This window comes from Anas acuta, chromosome 3 (genome assembly GCF_963932015.1).
Source record: "Anas acuta chromosome 3, bAnaAcu1.1, whole genome shotgun sequence".
NCBI classification, from domain to species: Eukaryota; Metazoa; Chordata; class Aves; order Anseriformes; family Anatidae; genus Anas; species Anas acuta.
In genome coordinates, this window is record NC_088981.1 from 9,512,587 (window position 1) to 9,533,142 (window position 20,556).

Consider the following 20,556-nt stretch of genomic DNA (forward strand, 5'->3'; position numbering starts at 1 on the left):
AAAAAATATGGATTTCTAATGTGAAATGATATTGAAACGTGGCTGGCAGAGACGCTGCGAAAAAGTTTTTGTTTTCTTTTTTTTTCCTTTTTTTTTTTTTTTTTTTTTTTCCTTTTTCCCCTCCTCTTTGGAGCAGGGGCACAAAGCGGTGTCCTGGCCCGGGAGGGTTTCTCAGTTGTACTTGTAGCCTTACAAACCTGTATATATTGACGTTTTCTTGATTCTTTCAATCCCCATCCCGGATCTCTCACGGAAAAGGCAAGCTTTCTATACATTAATGACATGCAGGCATGTAAGTGAATATGTCCGAGCCTCTCTATCTGTTGGTTTTGTAGCTCTAGTCCTACCGATGTCTTTTTTAAAGTCACCAGTGCTTGAAATATTTTAATGTGTGCATGTCTCGGAGCGTGGGGCTGTGTTACTGATGTTAGACCGCGGCACTTTCGGAGGATAACTTAGAGCTGGGAGTAAGCAGAACTTTTTTTTTTCTTCTCTTTTTCCCTCTTTTTTTTTTTTTTCCCCTTATTTTTTCTTTTTTTTTCGGTCATGAAGGTGCAGTGCGATGGGCAGAGCTCTTTAAAAAGAAACTCCTTGACTTTATCCTGAATTAGGGGCTAGCAGCGTGCGCTGCCATGTGCATTGTTACACCGTGTTATTTTGGATGCCATCCCCTCTTTTTTTTTTTTTTTCCTTCCCCCCCCCTCCAGCTGTACCTCCCCATTGAAATTTGGGCAGAAATGGAGCAGGGGGGGCAGCCGGGGTCCTGCGGGCAGGCTTTGGCGAGGGGAAAAGCCCTCGGCAGAAGTTTTCCGTGCGTGATTTCTCCTGCCGCCCCTCCGAGGGCTGCTGGGGAAAGAAAAGTTGCTCCGCTGACAACTTGCCTTCGACTCGCTCGGTCCAAGCAAGTGTCAGGGCTCCCTAGACCTGTTTATTCACACCTTCGCTTTGAAGAGACGAAAAGTGGCAGTTTCCCCCGGTGCCTGGGAACCGCGGTAGCCTGCTCTCCGTGATCTTTAACAAAGAAAAGAAAAAAAAAAAAAAAACAAAAAACTTTAAAAAGCCATCCCGGGAGCCCGACAGCCCGTGCGGACGCCTGCAGCCTTTCGGCGTTGAAGTGCGTGGTGTGTGCGGCCGCTGGAGAGAGAAAAAAAAAAAAAAAAAAAGAAAAAGAAAATCGCTTTTATTTTTTTTCCTCTATTTTTTTTTTTTTTAATTTCTTTTTGTTGTTGTTGTTGTTTCTCCTGTTCTTCCTCCCTGCTGCTGAACTTTGCATCCTCGCTGCTCCTGGCCGGGTCGGGTACCCGGCTCCTTACCGGCACCAAAAGTTTGGCGGCGGGGAAACTCGGGCTGAATGAACAGCAGGGCTGAGCGGGGCCGGCCGGCGAGGGGGGGGGGACTGTGTTATTTAATTTTATATTGCTGTGCTTTTTTTTTTTCTCTTTTCCCCCCACCCTTAAGGATCTGGGGGCTGCGGGCTGCCGGGGCTCGGCCCCATCTCCCCCCGGGGCCGTTGGGTTTTTCTTTTAGGGCGGGTGCGCGTTGGAAAAAGGGGGGGGTGGGGGGCGGTAATAATGGGGACTCCCGGGGGGCTGCTCCCCTCTCCTCCGTGCTGACCGCTGTGCGCTCTGTGTGCCCCGCAGTACGACGAGCTGCCCCACTACGGCGGCATGGAGGGGGTGGGCATCCCCACCACCATGTACGGGGACCCCCACGGCGCCCGCCCCATGCAGCCCGTGCACCACCTCAACCACGGGCCGCCGCTCCACTCGCACCAGTACCCGCACGCCGCCCACGCCAACGCCATGCCCCCCGCCATGGGCGCCTCCGTCAACGACGCCCTCAAAAGGGACAAAGATGCCATCTACGGGTAGGTGCCGCGCCCGCGCAACCTCCGCGCAGTGTGGTCCCCCCCCCCACACCCCACCCCACCCCTTCGGGGGGACGCCCCCTGCGCGGGGGGCGAGGGCTGCGCGCTTTTGGGGAGAGCCGGGGGGGAAAGGGGGAGAGGGGAAGGCTCGGGGATCCCCCTCCCGAAGGGGTTTGGGGTGTCCCCTCCCGCAGCCGGGATGAGGAGGAGGGAAATGTGCCCGGCGCGCAACCTGCGCCCGGTGCGAAAGCTGCGCCCGGGAGCGCTGCGCCCGATTTTCGGGCCATTTTCGGGCCGTTTTCGGCCGCAGCAAAGAGAGGGGGGAAATCCCGGGCCGGTTCCCTCGACCCTTGTTCCTTTTTATAACCCGCTTTTGGTGTCACTGCGGCTGGGGGGATTTTTGGGAACTTCGCAGCCACCAGCGCCCGCCGCCCCTCGGTGCGCGGCGGGGCGCAGAGCGGGTCCTAGGCCGGTGCGCTGGGGTTTGTAGGGCGGCCGCTGCTTTCCCAAGGCATCTGCCCGGGGTCGAGCCGAAGGGAAGTCGGAGAGCCTCTTAAAATCGCTCTCAAAACAGTTGCGTGCTGCAGCGAGGGGGTGGGCGGGCAGGCAGGGGGGAATCACGCCGTCCGCTTTCTTTATCGGGTTATCAGGGATCTGTAGGGCTGCTTTCAACTCGGTGCTGCACGGGTACCCTCCAGGAGAGGAAAAAAAAAAAAAAAGTTAAAAAAAAAATAAAATACGAAGCCCTGGAGAGGGAAAAAAAAAAAAAAAAAAAGCAACCCCCCAAGTCCCCGTTATAAATACCCTTATAGATGCGTGTGTGCCCACGCTTAAAGCTTTATTTAAATTATTAAGCGGCCGAGGGCAGGCAGAGGAAGGTGCAGGGCAGTGCCTGCCAGCACCTGGCTCCCTCCTGCACGCCGGGCGCTGCGCGAATCCGGGAGCCTGGGTTTGTGCCCCTGGGTTTTGGGGGCACGGGGCTCTGGTTTGTCTTTTTTTTTGGGGTAGCGGAGCAAGGGGGTGGCGAAGGGGTCTGGGTGCTCCTGGTGGGTTTTTGTTGGTTTTTTATTACGATTTATTTTATTTTATTTTTTATTCGCTCCCAGAAAGTCGTCCGGCGGAAAATGGGAATTAAAAAAGCGAGAGAGAGGCAGAAGTGCACGTCCGTAGATGCTGCTTCTTTTTATTATTACGACTATCATTTATTTCACTTATTTATTTATTTAAAAGAAGGGAAAAAAAAAAAAAAGAGAGAGGGGGAGAGAGAGAGAGAGAGAGAGGAGACAAGGAAAGTTAATTCAAAATGGCTGCTGGAAACCGCTTGGGTTTTTATTCTTAGCCTGTCCTAAGGGTCCCCAGCGCGGCCGCGGCCGGGGCGATGCGCGGTTCCCAGGGCTGGGAGCAGGATGGGGCCCCTCGCTCGGTGCCCCCCCTCCGCACGCAGGCTGCTTGCGGGACTAACTATTGTTGTGTTTGTTTTCTGTTTCGTTGTTGTTTTTTTTTTTTTTTTTTTTCCTTCTCTTCTTCTTCTCCTTCTCCCTCTGTTTGTGTGTGTGTGACTATTGTATTTTCTTTCAGACACCCCCTGTTCCCTCTTTTAGCACTGATTTTTGAGAAATGTGAATTAGCTACATGCACACCCAGGGAGCCCGGGGTAGCGGGAGGCGATGTTTGCTCCTCTGAGTCTTTCAATGAAGACATAGCAGTGTTCGCCAAACAGGTCAGCAAAAAAAAAAAAAAAAAAAAACGGGTTGAAAAAGTAAAAAAAAAAAAAAAAATCGTAACGAGAAAAACAAGTCTCTGCTGAGATAAAGATGCGCGTTTCCCCCGCCCCCCTCTTACCGAGAGAGGCAAAAGCAAACCAAAACAACACCCCCCCCCCAAAAAAAAAGAAAAAAAAAAAAAAGAAAAAACAACACCCCGAAATTAATTAATTAAATAAATAAAATCGGGAAATCTCGGCATCTGCACCCCCGTAACTGAATGAGCTCCTGGGAGCCAGCCTGCCCAGCCGCGGAGCTCCGCTGCGGGAGCCGGGCCGGGGCTCAGCCTCGGCAGCTCCGTAGGTATTTGGGGTGTATTTGATTCACTTGTTAAAGTGTTTAGATGATGCACTAAATCCAGCAGGCAGAGCTTTGCACGAAAGGTTACATAATGGACCCGACAGTGTAATGAAGCAAGAAATAATAACGTCTGCTTTTTCTGCTTCCATATTTCAAATCTCTCTCTTTTTTTTTTTTTTTTTTTTCCTTTCCTCCCCTTTCTTATATTTAGATCCGAGCAGAGAAACCCCTATTTTCCTCTAATCCTGAACTGGATAACTTGGTAAGAGTTAACAACACTTCTTCCTCTCCCCACCCCCACCTCTACCCTCCCTTCCCTTCCCTTCCCTTTTTTTTTTTTTTCTTTTTTAACTTTATGTCTTCTGGAGAGGTGGTTGCGAGCTTTGACAAGCGTTTTGTAGTGCCAAATTGAAAATTTCTCACGTGGATCTTCTTTTCTTTTTTTTTTTTCCCCCTTTTTTAATTTATTTTTTTTTTTAAATTGCGAGTAAATCCAGCGCGGTAAATCCCGTGTGAGTAAAAGTTAATTAAATAAATAAAAAAAATAAAAACCCATCAGGCTGCGAGCGGCACCCAAATGGGGGCTTTGCGGGCTTTGTGGCCGGCCCCCGGGGGTGTCTGTAGGGCAGCCCCTGCCGGCACCTTGGAAGCAGCTGGAGGGGCAGGGGATGGAGATGCACCGTCTCGCTCGCCCACCGCAAACACGCTCCTTTCTCTCCCCTATTCCCCCCCTTCCCACTTAAGGATAAACAAATATTTTATCCTCCGCTCAAGGAGGCGTTTTCCCGCTTTTGTAGAGCGAGGACCCAGCGACGGTGTTTAGAGGGATTTAAAAAAAAAAAATGTTTATGATCCGTATAATTCAGTTGTTTCGTTGCAACAGAGATTTTATTTTATTTTTTTTTTTTTGCTTAGCCCTAGATCGCTTCTCGTTAAACAGCGCACAAAGCCACCGCTATTAAGTTTTAGTGTTATTGCCATAAATCAAAACAACTTTTTATTTACTACTAAAGAAAAGTCAAGCTGCAGAGTATGGCCGGGGCGGCTGTGGGGAATATCCCGAAATCCGGGACTGAGATAAATTCTCGTGTTGTTTGTATCTTTGCAGATGATTCAAGCCATACAAGTATTAAGGTTTCATCTGTTGGAATTAGAGAAGGTAATTTTTGTCTCTCTCTTTCTTCCTCCTACGTTTCAGTACTGCTGAAGTTCAGGCTTCTGGTAAATTTGCATAAATGTCTTTCTTTCTGGTAATTAGTGTCAAGACCAATCTTGGCGTCCATTTCTCTTCGCAGTTTAATTACAATTTCAGCCTCTAAAACCGGGCTCTCAAACGCCCAGGCCTTGTGTTCATTGTAATACTTTGCTGCCTTTGTATAAATAGTTGCAGTTCTGTGTGCTGCAGATGAGGCTCCAAACGGTGTTTGTTTGTTGTTGCAGCCAAGCCCCCGAATTTGTGATATTGTTATTTTTATGATTTATTTTTTTTCACCTCCCCCCCTTTTGGGTGATGGGGAAGATGCTTTGTTTGCTTGCAGTTAGTTGGGACGGGGATTTTTTTCTTTTTTTTTTTTTTTTTTTTTAAGAGCCATCTGCAGGTCAGGCTCAGGGCACGGATTGTCCTGTAACATTTTGCAGAGACAAAGCAGAGTTGATAGTTGTGTCAGTGTCTCGTTCCCGGGAATATTGTACACCTCCGAGCAGAAGAAAGAGATTGCAGCCTAAACCCAGTTTTCGGCGCTATTTTGGAAATGCTAGCAGCGAGAATGCTAATTTGCAATAGCGCGGTGTCACCCGAGCTAACATTAAATTGGAAGCGCGCTCTGGTTTCCTGCGGATTTTTTACATGTCATTGATAGCTGGCCTAGGAGAGAATTCCCTTTCTCCTAAAAATAAACATTTTGAGAGGTTTTTAAATAGTTGAAAAGTTTCTCGGGAGCCTCAGCCACTTTATCTAACCATAACTGGCAGGTTGTTCTCGCTCTACATGAAATGTGTTAAAATCTGCCCATTAATAGAGGCAGCTCAGGTACAAGTCTGTCAGAGCGGCTGGGGATTTCAGGGCATGGATGCCTATAATGTATTTCAGCACAGTGCGTCGGGATTTTTTTTTTTTTTAAATCCTTTTTTCTGTCCTCATACCCCTTTGGAAAGGGTTTATGATGAAATAACTGGATGAAATTAAATAGTTTACCTTAAATGTCACCCATGCAGGTCACCTCTCTAATGGCCACAGCTCCGGGAGCAGATGAATTTAACACGGGTGTTGAATATGTTGTAGCCTGTGAATCATCTTGTCACTGTCAATTTTCTGGGATATCTCTATTTTGCGAGAAAAGAAAGTTATTCCTAATTCTGGATGCGTCGAGAGGTCTCGGGGGGATAATTGCAGTGTGTTTCCCCTATTTAGGACTTTTGATGTCACAGGGGTGAAGGGGGGAGACTGGTTGCACTTGTCAATTTTACTTATGTATTCCTGATTATATTTTCTTCCTTTTTCCTCCCTTTTTCCCTTTTCCTCTTTTTTTTTTTTTTTTCCTCCTTCACTTCTGTCATAATGTAGGTACACGAATTATGTGACAATTTCTGCCACCGGTATATTAGCTGTTTGAAAGGAAAAATGCCTATCGATTTGGTCATAGACGATAGAGAGGGCGGATCAAAATCGGACAGTGAAGACATAACAAGATCAGCAAATCTAACAGATCAGGTATGATCTCGCCAATGCTGCACACGCTGAAATTTGTATGCAGATCGCTCGCTGGGTCACTATGCCTCCTTTTATTATTTGCATATGATTAAGTCCCTTTTAGATAAATTTCCATCGAAATGAAAATTTTTGAATAATGTGGCTATTATTGCTTCATTAAGGCTTGCTCCCGGATTCGACCTGGCGAGATGAGCTTGTAAAAGCATTGCCTGCAAACTCGACCTGTTTCTTGTCGCTTTTAATTTTTGTCTTTATTTTATTTACCCTTTACAATAATAGAAGTGTTATCTGTGAATCGCTGGCTTCTGGTGGCTTAGAAAAGGAATGGCTGGAGCCGTTTACAAAAATAATAATAAAATCCGAGATAGGTGGTCCGGGGAAGACAGAGAGGGTTTGAAATCTAGCAAATACTGGCTATTTTCTTCCCGTCTCTACGGTTCATTAGTCTGTCTTGTCAGTTTTCCTTGGCCGAACGCTTTTAGACTTCAGTGAACATTGCTTTGTGCACGCCTGCCTGCTGCAAACGCGCCCATTTTATTTTACTTAATAGAAGTAAAAAAAAAAAAAGGGGGGGGGGGAGAAGGAGAAAATAAAACGGGACCCAGGTTTTAAATTATTTTCATTGCTCTTTCAAGTTTTCAACCCGTCTCTTCCCCTCCCCAAGAAAAGGTAGAAACCCCAACCAAGCCACCAAGGTGTTGCGTGGCTTTGACGGTGTCCAGGTTTTGTCTGGGATGGTTCAAACCTTAATGCCTGCTGTACCCGATGTGCGAAATAGAGATGACTTTAGGAAGCTTTCTTCCCCTTCTCCCCTCCCCTTGTTTGGTGTGTGTGTCCCCTCGGCGGGCTTCTGCTGTGATCCCTTCCCTTTGATGGGAGCGTTTGGGGCTCAGGCGGGAGGCTCCCAACGCTAAATTAAGCTCGTGCATCATGGAAGTGGCCGCGATTTGGCTTTTTCGGGTCGTGGAAAACTGCGGGCTTTGCGCGGTCGCCTTTCCATCCCCTTTCTTTCGCTCAGTCGGAGGGTAGCAGCGCTTGGGCTGCGGGAGGGGAGGGGTGGACCCCGACCCCAAATCCGCCACTGGAAACCAAAGTTATTTCTTCTGTATGATCTGCTTCGTAAATACAGTCTTAGGAGTAATCAGCTCCCGACTCTGGAGGTTTCCTTTTGTTAAAGCAAGGCGCAGTCAAGCAGACAGGAGTTCCCTTTAGCCGCCGTGCCAGGCTCCCGGGCGCTGTTTTCTGGGTTACCGACACGGAGGCGCAGGGCTGGGGGCTTCGGGGGGGGCTTCCAGTTCGGGTCCTCCACCCCCCTCCCCGAGTTTCTCTGCGAAGGGGGAAAACGGCGGGGGGGAGGCGCCGGGGGGCCCCGTGGCGATGCTGCTGGGGGACACCGGGACCCCCTCGGCACCGGGAGGGGGGACACAAGGGGGGGGGGCGGCGGCTAGGGTCGGGCTGAGGAAAGCCGGGCTCGCCGCTGGTGAATAAAAATTGTAATCCAACAAGTCTAACTAGAAAATGGGTTTCTAAAAGCTCTGGAGTGCTGGGTACATAAAGCTATTTGAGCAAATTACAAGAATCGCTTAGGGGCACGAATGAAATCAACACTTTAATTGCCTCCAAAATGAAGATTTATACCCCATTTTCCCAACGAATCATTATTTTATTAAAGCGAAAGCTAAAGGAACGAAGCTGTAGTTTTGGGGTTGTCGCGGGGAGGGGGTCCCCGTCCCGTTTCCCCCCCCTCCTCCCCCCGATTTGTCGCCGGGGCCGCGGTCCTTGCGCTCCGGCGCCGGGCGCTGCGCGGGAGTTGCGCGGGCGTTGCGCGGGGCCGGGCGGCCCCACCGGGGCACCCCGCGCAAGAAGCGCGCAGCCCCGCCGCTGCTGCCCCCCCGGTGCCACCGGGGGAGCGACCGGCTTGTAGGAAACCCTCGTTTTCCTCCCCCTAACCCGGCCCCGGATTAGGGGAAAAAGGCGCAAAACTGCGCGGCGAGAGCCGCGGGGGTCGTGCCGGGGATGCGCGGCCGCCCGCGCCCCGGCGCCGCCGGTGCCAAGTCCGGCAGGACCTGGGCCCTAATGGGTGGCTAATAAGGTGTTGAGTGGTTGGCGCTGGGGCGGCTAATTAAGATGTCCCTCCGCGGTGCGTTTATGGCTGGAAGCGCGCGGTGTGCGCGGCCGGGCGGGCCGGGGGCGCGGGGGGGCCCGGTGTGCGCGCCTTTGTGCTATGGAGAGTCATAAAAGAGTAAGTATGTAAAAGCTTTTATTATGGATTTAATTACATTTTCGTATATCGTGGTAGTAAAGGTTACAGTTAACAGGGTTTTTTAATTTATTGGTTTCCCCTTATTTATTCTTCCCTTCTAGGCCCCTCCGTGGCAGCGCCTTTAAGTCCCCCCGCTTAATGGAAAGCAATGACACTAATGCCAGATTTTGCGCAGGAAAGCCCCATAACGCTAACCATTGTTCGGTGATTTAACTAGCTCGGTGGCAAGAGGTCACTAAAATAGCATCCTTCTCCCACAGGCGCGACCCCGCTGCCTGCCAGGGTGGGACCTGCCGAGCTCTTGTTTACCGTCGCGCGTCCAGAAGGACAAGGCAGGGGTTTGGGGTTTTGCTCGGGCTAATTGAACTCGAGATCCCGCGGCTTTAAAAGCGTCGCTTGAACGATTGCGCCCATGGCCGGAGTTTCAAAATAAACCTTTTTTAATCATTAGCTTTTCAAACATTTGCATGTTTAAATTTTCAAATGTTTGTCGCGGTCCGGAAAGATTTAAAACACAGCTGTTGCGTGATGCGGCTGGGAAAGCTCCGTCCTATACAAAACCCCACAGACTGTCCGCAGTCGCACTGAAGAAACTCGGTTTCTTAGGGACTCCAGATACACTGAGCTGGCACCGTGGGGCTGTTTTCCTTAATTTGCTTCACCTTGGCTCCCAGGTGCTAGAGCCCACACTGTAAGAGGCTGTGATGCTTTCCTCCCAGAGTGCGTCTGCAGGAATCCTTCCCAAAGCCCTTTAAGGCAAGCAGGGTACAAAGTAGCCACCACACTCAAATGAAGTACGTTCGCAGCGTGAGATGGCTTTTCATGGAGGCAAAACAGTGTTTTCTTAGGTGAAATAAAGTCGTTGGGCGAATGTGCCATAGTGTTTCTTGACAAAATTATAATTTAATCACGCGCAAGCCAATTACTTGTGCAGAAATTTTTAAAGGAAAATCGGCAAACGGCCAAATTCCTATAGGGACGCGGAGGGAAATGATCAAAAAATGAACATGAAATAAGACTTCCTGTAAGAAGGTCCATAATTCAACATTATTTGACTCCACTGTCAGGGAAATTGTTGAAGGATAGTAAACTGATACTAGAGTCTCAGTCATTTTTGTTACAGTCTTAAATGTTTGCAACTGTGGCATTTTAGATGGCCCTTCTTGGATGATAGTATATCATATATATATATGTATATAATAAAGCAAACACTTGTATTTATGTTGCAATAGATTTTTTTAATGCACGCAGTTGCAGAGTTTCTCTAAACAAAATGCGGATAGACAGCAGCTTTTTTTAAAAATTGAAAGATTACTTAAAATGCAGCCTTCTTTGCAAAGAAAACATCGTAAACTGGAATGCATTATACGGCGCGTCAGAAGGCGGATGGGTTGTTCAGGGCATTTACCAGTTAGGAGTAGGATAACTTTCCCAAACGTTTCAAATATATTAGCTATTCCTTGTGGCCAATACGAAAATAATGTCATAGGGGACAAAAAAGAAAAGAGTGACAAATACTGTTTTGCTTGGGGACTTCTTCGCAGGTATTTTCAAACCATGTATGGCTTTAAGGGGTGGGAAGAGCTAGGAATTTTACTGCCTTCGGTGTACGTACTCCCATATTGGAGGAACAGGCATCCAAATAATGGATGCAGTACAGAGAGTGCAAGGTAGACTTCATTTCTGCATAATGAAAGAGTTACAGCGAAGTAGGGCTCTGAGGAGACCCAATAACATAGGGTTTAAAACCCTCAAAATTAAATGTTGTTTCTCTGACTTTTTGCCACCGTGAGCCAGTGAATCCTTTTTTGTTGTTGTTGTTTTTTGAGGGGGGGTGTAATTTTTTTTCGCTGCAATATTTAGGAGCTGTTACCATGCCTGAGCTCGGCAGACTGTTTAGTGTAAAGATAGGGCAAGTTGATTTATATTCGGGACCTGTTATCATCAGAAACACTGTGACTGAAATCGTGTTAGCAAAATAAGGTTTTCTTTGCTGCCTGTTTCTTTAAGCAAGTAAATATACTGCTAAATAGATAGGAGATTGAGCGTATTTTCTTTAGTCTATGATTTCATTTAAATTCAAGAATCTTTGCTGATTTTTTTTAATTGTTTGTGAGCACAAACGTATCTGTCCTCACTCTTGGCTATGATATTTGCTCCCTTCCTTAGGTTCCTTGCGCAGGCCTAACTCCCGCGTAAAATTTTCCAAACTGGAGTTTGCAAAGCATTATTTCCATTCTCAATTCTTTTTTGCATCCTTTGCAAAATCAAACCCCAGGAAACCCTGGAACTTGTAACACGCGCTCACGAGGGAGCGTATCCCGAGGCATTCCCCTAAGTGGGAACTCATGGTGTCCTCGCGTTTCAGAGCGCGCTGCTGAGGTGCAGATTGTTATTTTGGGGCAGCTTGGAGATGGGCAAGTAAGTTGTGCAAAAATGGGGTTTGCCTTAGGTTTAGCTCTTGTGTGTGGACGTTTGGTTCTTCCCTTGCTGCTCGCATGCAGGTAGCAGCAAAGGTAATGGACTCTGGATGTGCGCACGCGGCGGGGTCACTGGAGCCTGGAGCGGGCAATGTTAGCACTGGAAAAATCAGATTATAACACACTCAATCAAAATGAGTAAGCGTACGTTGTGCTGATAAATACTGTTTTAAAATAGCAGTTTAAAACGTAGAGAAAATCCGGCACAGCTTCTTTAAATTAAGGAGTCTCTTTTTTTGTTTTGCATTGCTGTGTTTGGGGTTTTTTTGGTCACATGAGCACGCAGTTAGGAGCTATCTTGTATAATCTAAACAAATTTCAGAAAATAAAGACGAGGATTGTTCTGAACCAGTCATTAAAATTGTTGAACGTTTCTGGAGCTGTTTCCCGGTCGGGGTTTGTGTGCGAGGAGGAGACCCGGGTGTGCTGCAGTACCATCGCGTGTCCTTGGCGCGTTCCCTCGGTCTCTTGATGCTCAGTTGCTTGTAACAGGCTTTGACTCACCCGGCAAATTTGTAAATGAGTGTTTATATTTGTTTTTTGATTTTTTTTTTTTCTGCAGTTGCAGCAATATTTGGAGAGGGTGACTCCAGCCTCTAATGGAGTGCACATTTTGTGTTTTGTGTTATTTGGGCGTATTTCTGTCCCTGACTAATGGCCCGGTATCTAGCCCACCGCTGATACTCTGTGACACGACTTCAAGACAACTTGCCGGCTGTTGGCTCACGTTTTACTGTAGTTGCTTTTTGCCCGTTTCCTACCTTCAGACTGGGGGGAGAGGAGGTTAAAAAAGAGACACAATCCAGCCTAGGGCTGTAGGTGAAAGCCGGAGCCCCGCGGGCCGGTGTCCGCGGGACGGCTTTTTTTAATTTGGGTGAGATCACTGGAAAACTTCAGGGCAGCTATCGTGCCTGCTTCGGCGGCGGGGTCTGGTCTCTGTTAGCGAGGGACAGCCCCATCACCCGGCGTCTCACGCCGCTCGCTTCGGTTGTTTTTGGGGAAGGCAGCGCCTCGCCGGGAGCTGAGGAGCAGCATGGAGGGCGTAGGCCGAGGCCTGCGCGCTTCGTGTCTCGTCGCGAAGGGTGGCGAAGGGCCCTTCGTGTCTCATCGTGAAGGGCCCCGAGCGGCTCCCCTCGGTTCTTGGAGTGAGCCAGGAGGCGTCGAAACGTTCGGCGTTTAAAAACAGTCAAGGAAAACTTGGGATAATAATAATAATAATTAACACATCGGAGTTGGTCCCGAAGACGAAGGGCCTGTTTACAATTAAAAAAAAAAAAAAAAGGAAAGGGAGAGAGAGATTTAAAAGCTATGATTTAGACTGTAGAGATTTAGATTGCCAATTGTCTGACAGAAGGTTGCGATGGAAAGAAACTCTGCCTGGGTTTGGCCTTCCTGCCCGTGCCGGCGGTGGGACAGGCCACCGAGCGACATGGTGGGTGCCGTCAAAGGCAGGCCGGCTCCTCGCTGGGAGAAGCGTCCTCCCCGACAGGCGGGATGGCATCAGCCATCGCGGGCTCGGGGTCGATATCGGGGGATCGCAGCGGGCCGTGGCACGGGGAGCTGGCTGGGCTGATCGAGCGCTCCCGCCCGGCCTCGAAACTCGGTGGATCCCGGGGCTTGTCCACACAAGGACACTCAGGAGAGGTAAGACAAATTGACTGGGTGTAAAATTAAAGTGCATTAGTTAAAGTGCATTGCGCTATTGTGTGGATGCTCTCATTCAGAAGTAAAGTGGCCGTAGTTCACTTTAGCCTAATCCCCTTTGGAGTAGGCCACTTTTCTTTTGAATGAGAGCAGCCACATCCACTTTGGGTTCACTCGTCTTTCCCGAGCGCCCTCGCGGCCTCGTGCCCGGCGCTCTGGAGAGGTCCGGCTGCTTGTTCAGGTTGAGAGCGATGTTGTTTTTAACGCTGCCTGTTTAACAACTGGGAAGCTCTGCCAGGGCAGAATTTCAGGCTGGAAGCAGCGGGAGCCGGTGGCTCATGTGAGGGCTGGGGCTGGTTCATCCAACCCCGGTCCTGGGGCTGCGGTTTGGGGGTGGCATTTTCCGTGTGGACGTGGCGTTAGGCTCCTCGTGGTACCAGTCCTCCTCCCGGACCACTCATGTGGGTGTTGCAATCGGGAGTTTCTACCCGTATGTGCTCCCTGCGTAGTTTCTTCCATGTCCACCGATAAGCAAGCTTTTAAAGGGAGCGAGGAAGCCTCGATTAACGCTTTTCAGCTGATATTTCTAACCACCGCTGGCCGTAAAAGGAAAGATTGAAAATTAACTTGTCGGAGAAGTAATTTACCTGGGGGGGGAAAGAATAGCGAGATACTTTTGGGAGCTGTTTTATATCCGCCCTTGAAGTTTGCTGAGCTTGACTTCTTGTTAAAAGCATTTTCTGGTGTTTTCTACAGCTTATAAGTTACACATTTATTTACTTATTACTGGCTAAGCCGCGTGTGCAAATGCTGCACCGTGTCGCACTCGTGCCGTTGCCTGTTCCATTCATACTAAAATTTACAGGGCTCCTTGCATTAGTAAGCAATTTACTACTGGAGCCTTTCCTAGAAATACAGAATTATGTTTCACTGAAGTATTGTCTTTCCTCTTCAATCGGGGCCGAGGTGAGATGTTTTCTCAAGGACTCTCCCGGCATCTATATGATATTCCCACTTGTGCGGATGATCTCCAAAACTGCATTACTTACTCCTCCGTCCTGAAGGGCCCGCGCGCTCGCCATCGCACTGAATTACAATTCTCTTATTAGCGTCACCAGGCTTCGCATCGAGCCGGCTGATTGTGTTTGCAGTTTGGCTTTTTCTTTTCTTTTTTCTCTTTTCCTTTTTTTTTTTTTTTTTTTCCCCCAAACGTAAAGCAAATATGCATCCAGCCCCCCCTTTGCTGAAACAAACAGGCCAACAATAAGAGGGGTAATTATTCATTTGGTTAAAAGAACTGCCTGTTTTAACCTCAGAAATACTGACCGAGAGTAAAGCAACAGCTGATGCCATCACAGTCAGTGCACTGTATTCAAACAGCTGTACAAAATGAAAAGCTGTGGTATTAATCCTGCCATTCACAGTTTATTTAAGTTTTTCAAGCTTCTCTCATATGGGTCTGGCATAAATGCCTAATTATGCCTCCATTAGGGTTACTGGGCCCTTAATACAGAAAATTATTGTATTTAAAATTTGGAAAGCTGCAGTGCTGTAATGTAAGATCCTTGCAGTTGGCATAAGTTCAGGGAACGCAACCTTTACCTTGTAATTTTCATTTCATTCATTCGGTGTGTAGGTTTTCGTCCCCTTTCGTTGTCGCTGTGGAGAAGGTCAGATCACGCCGCGCGTGTTTTTAACGCTGCCTTTTAAATAGCTCCATTTAAGGCCGCGGTGCAGTCAGGAGGAGAGGGGAAGAGTGGATTAAAAGCTCTGCTGCTGCTCTGTCTGTCCCCTTTGCGCGGGTGCGGGGCAACTGTCTGTGCGCACAGAAACGGCAGAAAATAACATCCTAACGTGAAGGATCTGGTCGCGTTGTCGGGGGGGGTTTTATGAACAGCTTTAGCGCGCGTGGGCAAAGCTATACGGGCTGAGTTTATCCCCGCTGTGAGCAGGGCGAGCGCTGCCAGCACAGGTCGTGGCGGTGTGGACGTGGAAGCACTGCCCCTCGCCCAGCTCTCGGTGCACAACCTGTTGCGTTGGGCCAGGCTGTGGGGACGTGGCAGGTCTCGGCGGGGATGTCCCCTGATTCCTGCCGCGTGGCGGCAACCCAAGGCGAGCACTATCGTGCCTAGTGACCGCTGGCCAAAACTTTGCTGAATTTGACGAGCTGCGTGTTAGCCACGGCCAGCCCTTTGCTAGCAGCCCTTGGAGGAGGACAGACGTGGCTGCTGTAGGAAGGAGCCATGCCAGGGGCTCAGTAGGTGGCACCTTTGCCTTTGGTTTTAGGCTCGAGGTGGTGCCGCCACTCAGACCCCTTTGATCCTGGGTGCAGTGCTGGGGTGCCCCCCGTGCCGTGGTGGCCTTGGCCCCTGAGCTCCTCGGCTGGTCCCCGGTACCTCGTGTAGATGGGGTTGGCCAGGTATTTTTTGGCGAGGGAAGTGTCCCCGTGCCTTGTAATTTAAGAAATTTCCCTTGCGTTGTGCAGTGTGCAGGGAAGTATCCCTGCTGCGTCCCTGACGTGGCTGCGTTTCGGTGATGGGTACAGCCGCATCACCACGAGGTCAGGCCTTTTGGGCAGCACTTGGCATGAGCTGGGCATCACCACAGCTCTTGGGCCTCTATGCTCGGGCTGTTCCCACCTCTGCCCCTCTCTGCCCGGCACTTTTTGCAGCTGTGTTAGCCCAGGAGGCTCCTGACCCTCCTCCCTGCTGTGCAAACCAGTTTTGCTGGTGTGGCCTCCACCGCCCAGCTGAGCTGTGCTTTCCCCGTGTCCACAAAACCGTCGTAGGGCTGTGCAGGAAAAACGTGGTGTCCATGGCTGTGTCTCGCTGCATTCACAGAATCCCTCTTTTTTATTATTATTATTATTATTGTTATTTTTCCTTAAAGCCTCAGTGAGGGTATACACCCAACCAGTATATGCGGGGATGATTTATTTTGCTTGTAAATGCGCGATGCATGGGTTGAGCAGGGGCTCGGTCTGCGGCATGAAGGGTTTGAGATGCTCTGGGTGAGCACTGATACGGTGATGCTGGAGGGGCAGGGATGGGAAACGTGATTCTGTTGATGGCACGAGGCAGGAGAAGAGCTGTGGGTGCTCTTCCCCAGCCTGTCCCTGAAGTTTTGGGGCGAGACAATGGGTTGCTCGTGGGCAGGGTTGCGCGGTGTAGCTGTTGGCACCGTAGTTCATACGTCACGTAGTGATAGCAAGGTATAGGAGACATGTAAGACTCGGAAATGGCATGTTAACAGTAATTCATTGTTTCGCTCTGTGCATAGTTTAAAAAAAAATGTGTAAAGAAAGCAAAACGCTTTTGTTCGGTGCCACGGGGAAACAATAAGCTGAATCTAAAGGCTGAGAGTGAAACTCGCGCTTGGTGGCTTTGTGCTTTGGTTTTGGCCCCTTCTGCTGTCCCCCACAGTTTAAATGTAATTTACCCTAAACACGGGATGAAGTAAGTAGCAGTGCCCTCAGAAATTTCTGCATGAGGAGGGGAGCTGGGAGGCTGACCGGGAGCACGTGTGGGCTGGGGGCCAGCCTGCCCACCCCGAGGTGCAGGTCCGTGTGGGGCGATGCCGGCTGCGTCACTGCCAGCCCACCGGCTTCTTCCCTGGGAGGCAGAGCGAGGCCGCAAGGAGCCCTCAGCCCAGCTTTTTGGGGTGACTCTGGAAGCCAGACGTGCTCTCAAGCCATCCCTCAACGAGCGGGTAGAGGCGTCGGGGAGCCACGGCCACCTCAGGCTGGCGAGCCACCCCGGCAGATTGGCTGGGGACGGTGTCGTTTGTGGCCACCAGCTCCTCGCCGTGTGGCTTGCAGCGTCAGGCCGTCGGCCGCTTGCGCCTTGCTGCAGATTCGGCTGGTTGTGAAACGGTAGAGAGTGGAGGATCGGATCTGGGGAAGGGTTTGGCCATGAGCGTTGGAAAATGTGAATCACGGGGATTCCAGTCGTAAGCCTCCAGGAGATAACGGGCAGCACGTACCCGAGTGCGTGACTCGCCGAGCGCCTTAAAAAACAAGGCGGCGCCCTCGAGATTAGGCAAACGCTCTATAATCAGGAACACATTTCATACCGAGTGCAACCTTTGCAGGTATCGCATCCATTCAGACGGAAAGGTGTAGCTGCGGCGAAGCTAATTATGCCGCAATTTAATTTTGGTGTTGAACAACACTGCGACGCGAGCGCGCTCTCGAACCCTGCTCACAATGCGCTGTAATCAAAATATGCTGACTCCGAATCACGTCTGTTGTCACTTAGCTAAAAGACCATTTGATGGCTGTGACATACGCTCGGCGTTCTTGCTGGAAGGAGCTGGAAGGAAGCGTGGCTGTGGCGGAGCGGGGGCTGGTCTCGTGCCTTCCCTCCCTAGGAGCCCTGGCCAGGAGGATGGTACAGAGCGATCTGGCGCTTGTGCACGCGGCAGAAATTTTGCAGCAGGTGCCCCGATGGCTTAACTTTCTCTCCCGTAAAGATACTGCTCCCAAAAATCTGCAAGGAGGTGCTTTGGGCTGTTAAGGCATGGCTTGGAAATGTGGGGTTTGGTGTAAGTAAAGCAGTGTGGCAGGGCGCAGACGTGCAGGGCTTTCCGAGGGGTCCTCGGGAGGGACAAGGGCGAGGGGTGTGTGTTGGGGAGAGCCGAGCACTCCCCCTCACCCCAAATCTGCCCGTGCAGACCCGGATGGGATCCTTGCCTGGACAGCCTGCAGTGCCTCAGCCAAACCTGGGCATCTGGCAAATCCCCGTCTAAATGACTTTTAACACGTAAAGGCAATAAAAGGAAGGGAAGGCAGACGCTCATTTTCTGGCTAAGTGGAGAGGCATTTTTCCTGTTTACACCTTTGGAGGAATCATTACATGAAATATTGAACAGGAAACTCTATTTGTCTCTGAAGGCCTTTTTCCTGGTCTAGAAAGACGCTGAAAATGCTCCAGTCCTGTTGAATTCGGTAGGAGCTGGGGAGGAGCACCATGCCTTGAGACCCCATGCACCTCCGGGCCACAGCAGTGCCACTTGGGGCTGTCCCTGTGCGTGTTTCTGCATGCTCCTGGGTGCCCTGCTCCAAAAAAACCCTGCGTGGAGCAGTGATTTTATCCACCTTGCCCGTGAAGCTGTATTTCCTTGTGCTGGGAAAGGACTGGGGATTACCACTATCTAGCGATAGGGCTCTTATCAAAGGGAGGAGACGGGTTTACACGGCAGACTTGCTCTAAATAGAAAGGACTGGTCACTGTTTGCTGTGTGGGAGACGAAAACCCTGCACGGCAGGCTGGGTTAACCTGGCCGGGCAGGCAGCGCTCGCTGAGATACACAGCAAGGACTGGAATAAGGTCAAGCAAATGTAGGGTGCACTGTGATGCTCGGCCTTTATGGGCATCCCGTACAGCTGCCACATTTAGTAGCCACCGAGGCAAGAAGCAAAACCTAAAGCTGAAGCTTTCTGCATGGTCTAAGCCTTCTGCTGCCTGAGGGTGGTTTGCTTTCCTTCCTGCCAGAGGTGTTTTGGGGCAGCTTGTGGATCCTCTCTCATGCCGAAAGCCCTGCTGCTCATGCCGCATCCCACAGAGGGACTTTGGAGCGGGTTCCCCAAGAGCCACGTGTTTGGTTTGAGCACGGGTGGAAGGCGGTGGGACTGTGCTCCCAGCAGACAGGGTTTGCGTGTAGCTGGGGGCACACACACACCCATGCACCCAGCCTTTTTTTCAACCCCAAGTCTCAATCCTGAAGAACCGGTGGGGCTGTGGGGCCTCATGGAAGAGAAGAGCTGTGCTTTTATGCTTCCTGCTTGTCTTTCTGTCCCACCCCATCTGATGATCTCCATTTCGTTCGCCTATATTTTTGTGGTTTATGCTCGCTGCTTCTAATTATTCTTTTTCCTCTGGAAAGCGCTCTGTCCGTGTCCTTCTGCACTCATCTTTCCCTCTGCATCCAGCCTGTTTGGGGCTCTCAGGCCCTTTCCTCTCTTCTCCTTGTTATTCCTTCTCCTCCTCCGTTCCCTGAGGACATGGGGTGGGTTGGAAAGCTCTGCGGTGCTGGAGGTCCCAGCATGGCCGCACGGCCCCCAGATGTTGGCTCCTGTCTGAAGCCAGGGGGGCTCAGCAACAGGTCGTGATAGTGATAGCTGATGAGGAGAGATAACACTGCCTGCTGGGTGCTGGTTTGAATGTCTGGGTGTGCCTCTGGTTGATCCCTTTGGGTGGAAATCAGCAGCAAAAGTCCCTTTGGCTTCCATTTTTTCATCCTTTCTGATATTCATGCTCACGTCTTGTAGTTGCCGTGCTGCTGCGAAGGCATGGCACTCAGCCTTACCCTCCTCTGAAAGACTGGGAAACTAAAGATAGAAAGCCTGTGACTTTTCCAGGGACGGGAAGGGAATCCAGGTCAGAGCCGATCCTTCTGCGCAGAATTTCTTGTGCTTTTTAGTTCAGCAGGCCCTGCCACCCCTAGCGTGGCAGAGGTTTCCATCTGTGTCGTGCTCGCTGTGCTGCCAAGGCGCTGCCTCTCCTTTGAGCATCCTTCTTGGGGCAGGCACGGAGCACCTCCTTTCTGCATGAACCTGGTGTTTGAGCCCTTGGTTTGTCGAAATTGATTTCCCTCTGGATGACACGAGGCAGGTTACAGGAGATATCGATGTGAACAAGTCCCCGTCCTGCAGCGTGCAGAGGCTCGGGTACGTGTGGTCACTCTACCCCCTCATTTTTGGTCGTGGTGTGCTGGGAGGTGGCAGTGCTGGCCGGCTGGCCCCTCCAGGAGGTGTGCAGGTGGCATGACCACTGGGGTCAGACAGTCCCCACAGACACAACTGTGGGTTTCATGCCCCCCCAGAGCCCTCACTTGACAGAGAACGGAGCAGTGTACGTGTGTGGGATGTGTTTCCAGGCCTCCTGACAGATTTGTGCATTTCAGGGTTTTCCTCCCATCAAAGAGAGAATTCCAAAACTTTCTTCTGTGCTGGATGGGCCTGGGCTACCTGAGGGTTATGAACTCACCCTGCCCTCCAGAAATGAAGTGGGCTGAGGCTCGTGGATCGCACAGACCGGGTCTGTCTATCATGGAGCTCGAGCTGCAGCGCTATGGATTATACACTTAGGGTATCGAGTTGTATTGAATGGCTCAGCCAAGGGAGGCTGGGGACAGGAGCGCAGCCAAGCCAGCCACCGGGATGATCAGATACGCGAGAAGCAAACCCTTGCTAACAGGATGGGCTAGGTTTGCAGGAGGTGGGTGCCATGCCCTTCCGAGGCAGCCCCTTTTCAAGTTCTGCCCTGCAGCGAGCACAAATATTTCCGCGGAGGGCGGGTCGCTGCCCTCGGGAGGGTTGTGGGAAGGTTTTTAAAAGGGAGGAGTTAAGGAAAATCTGAAGAACGTTTCAAACATAACATATTACTACTTCTCTAATGAATAAGCATTTAATTTAGGAAAAGAAAATAAGATAAAACTTCAGAAGGAAAACAATAAGCCCAAATTATGTTGACAAATTGCTGGCAGCAGCTCCGTTCCTCCAGGGCGAGGGGATGACTGATTATACCTGC

At 50.3% G+C, this 20,556-nt stretch overlaps 1 protein-coding gene across 6 annotated transcripts in view; it reads left to right on the forward strand.

The window, feature by feature from the left end:
* MEIS1 (Meis homeobox 1) overlaps window positions 1-20,556 on the forward strand; it is a 105,790-nt gene that overhangs the window by 1,389 nt on the left and 83,845 nt on the right. For 3 of the 6 annotated variants that reach the window (XM_068675638.1, XM_068675642.1, XM_068675639.1), the window contains 5 exons: window positions 1,641-1,867; window positions 3,446-3,587; window positions 4,142-4,192; window positions 5,039-5,089; window positions 6,494-6,640. In XM_068675638.1, coding sequence (XP_068531739.1) covers window positions 1,641-1,867; window positions 3,446-3,587; window positions 4,142-4,192; window positions 5,039-5,089; window positions 6,494-6,640 — 618 coding nt within the window. Of the gene's footprint in view, window positions 1-6; window positions 293-1,640; window positions 1,868-3,445; window positions 3,588-4,141; window positions 4,193-5,038; window positions 5,090-6,493; window positions 6,641-20,556 lie in introns of those variants that run through there. The other 3 variants (XM_068675637.1, XM_068675641.1, XM_068675640.1) reach the window with 3 other exon arrangements.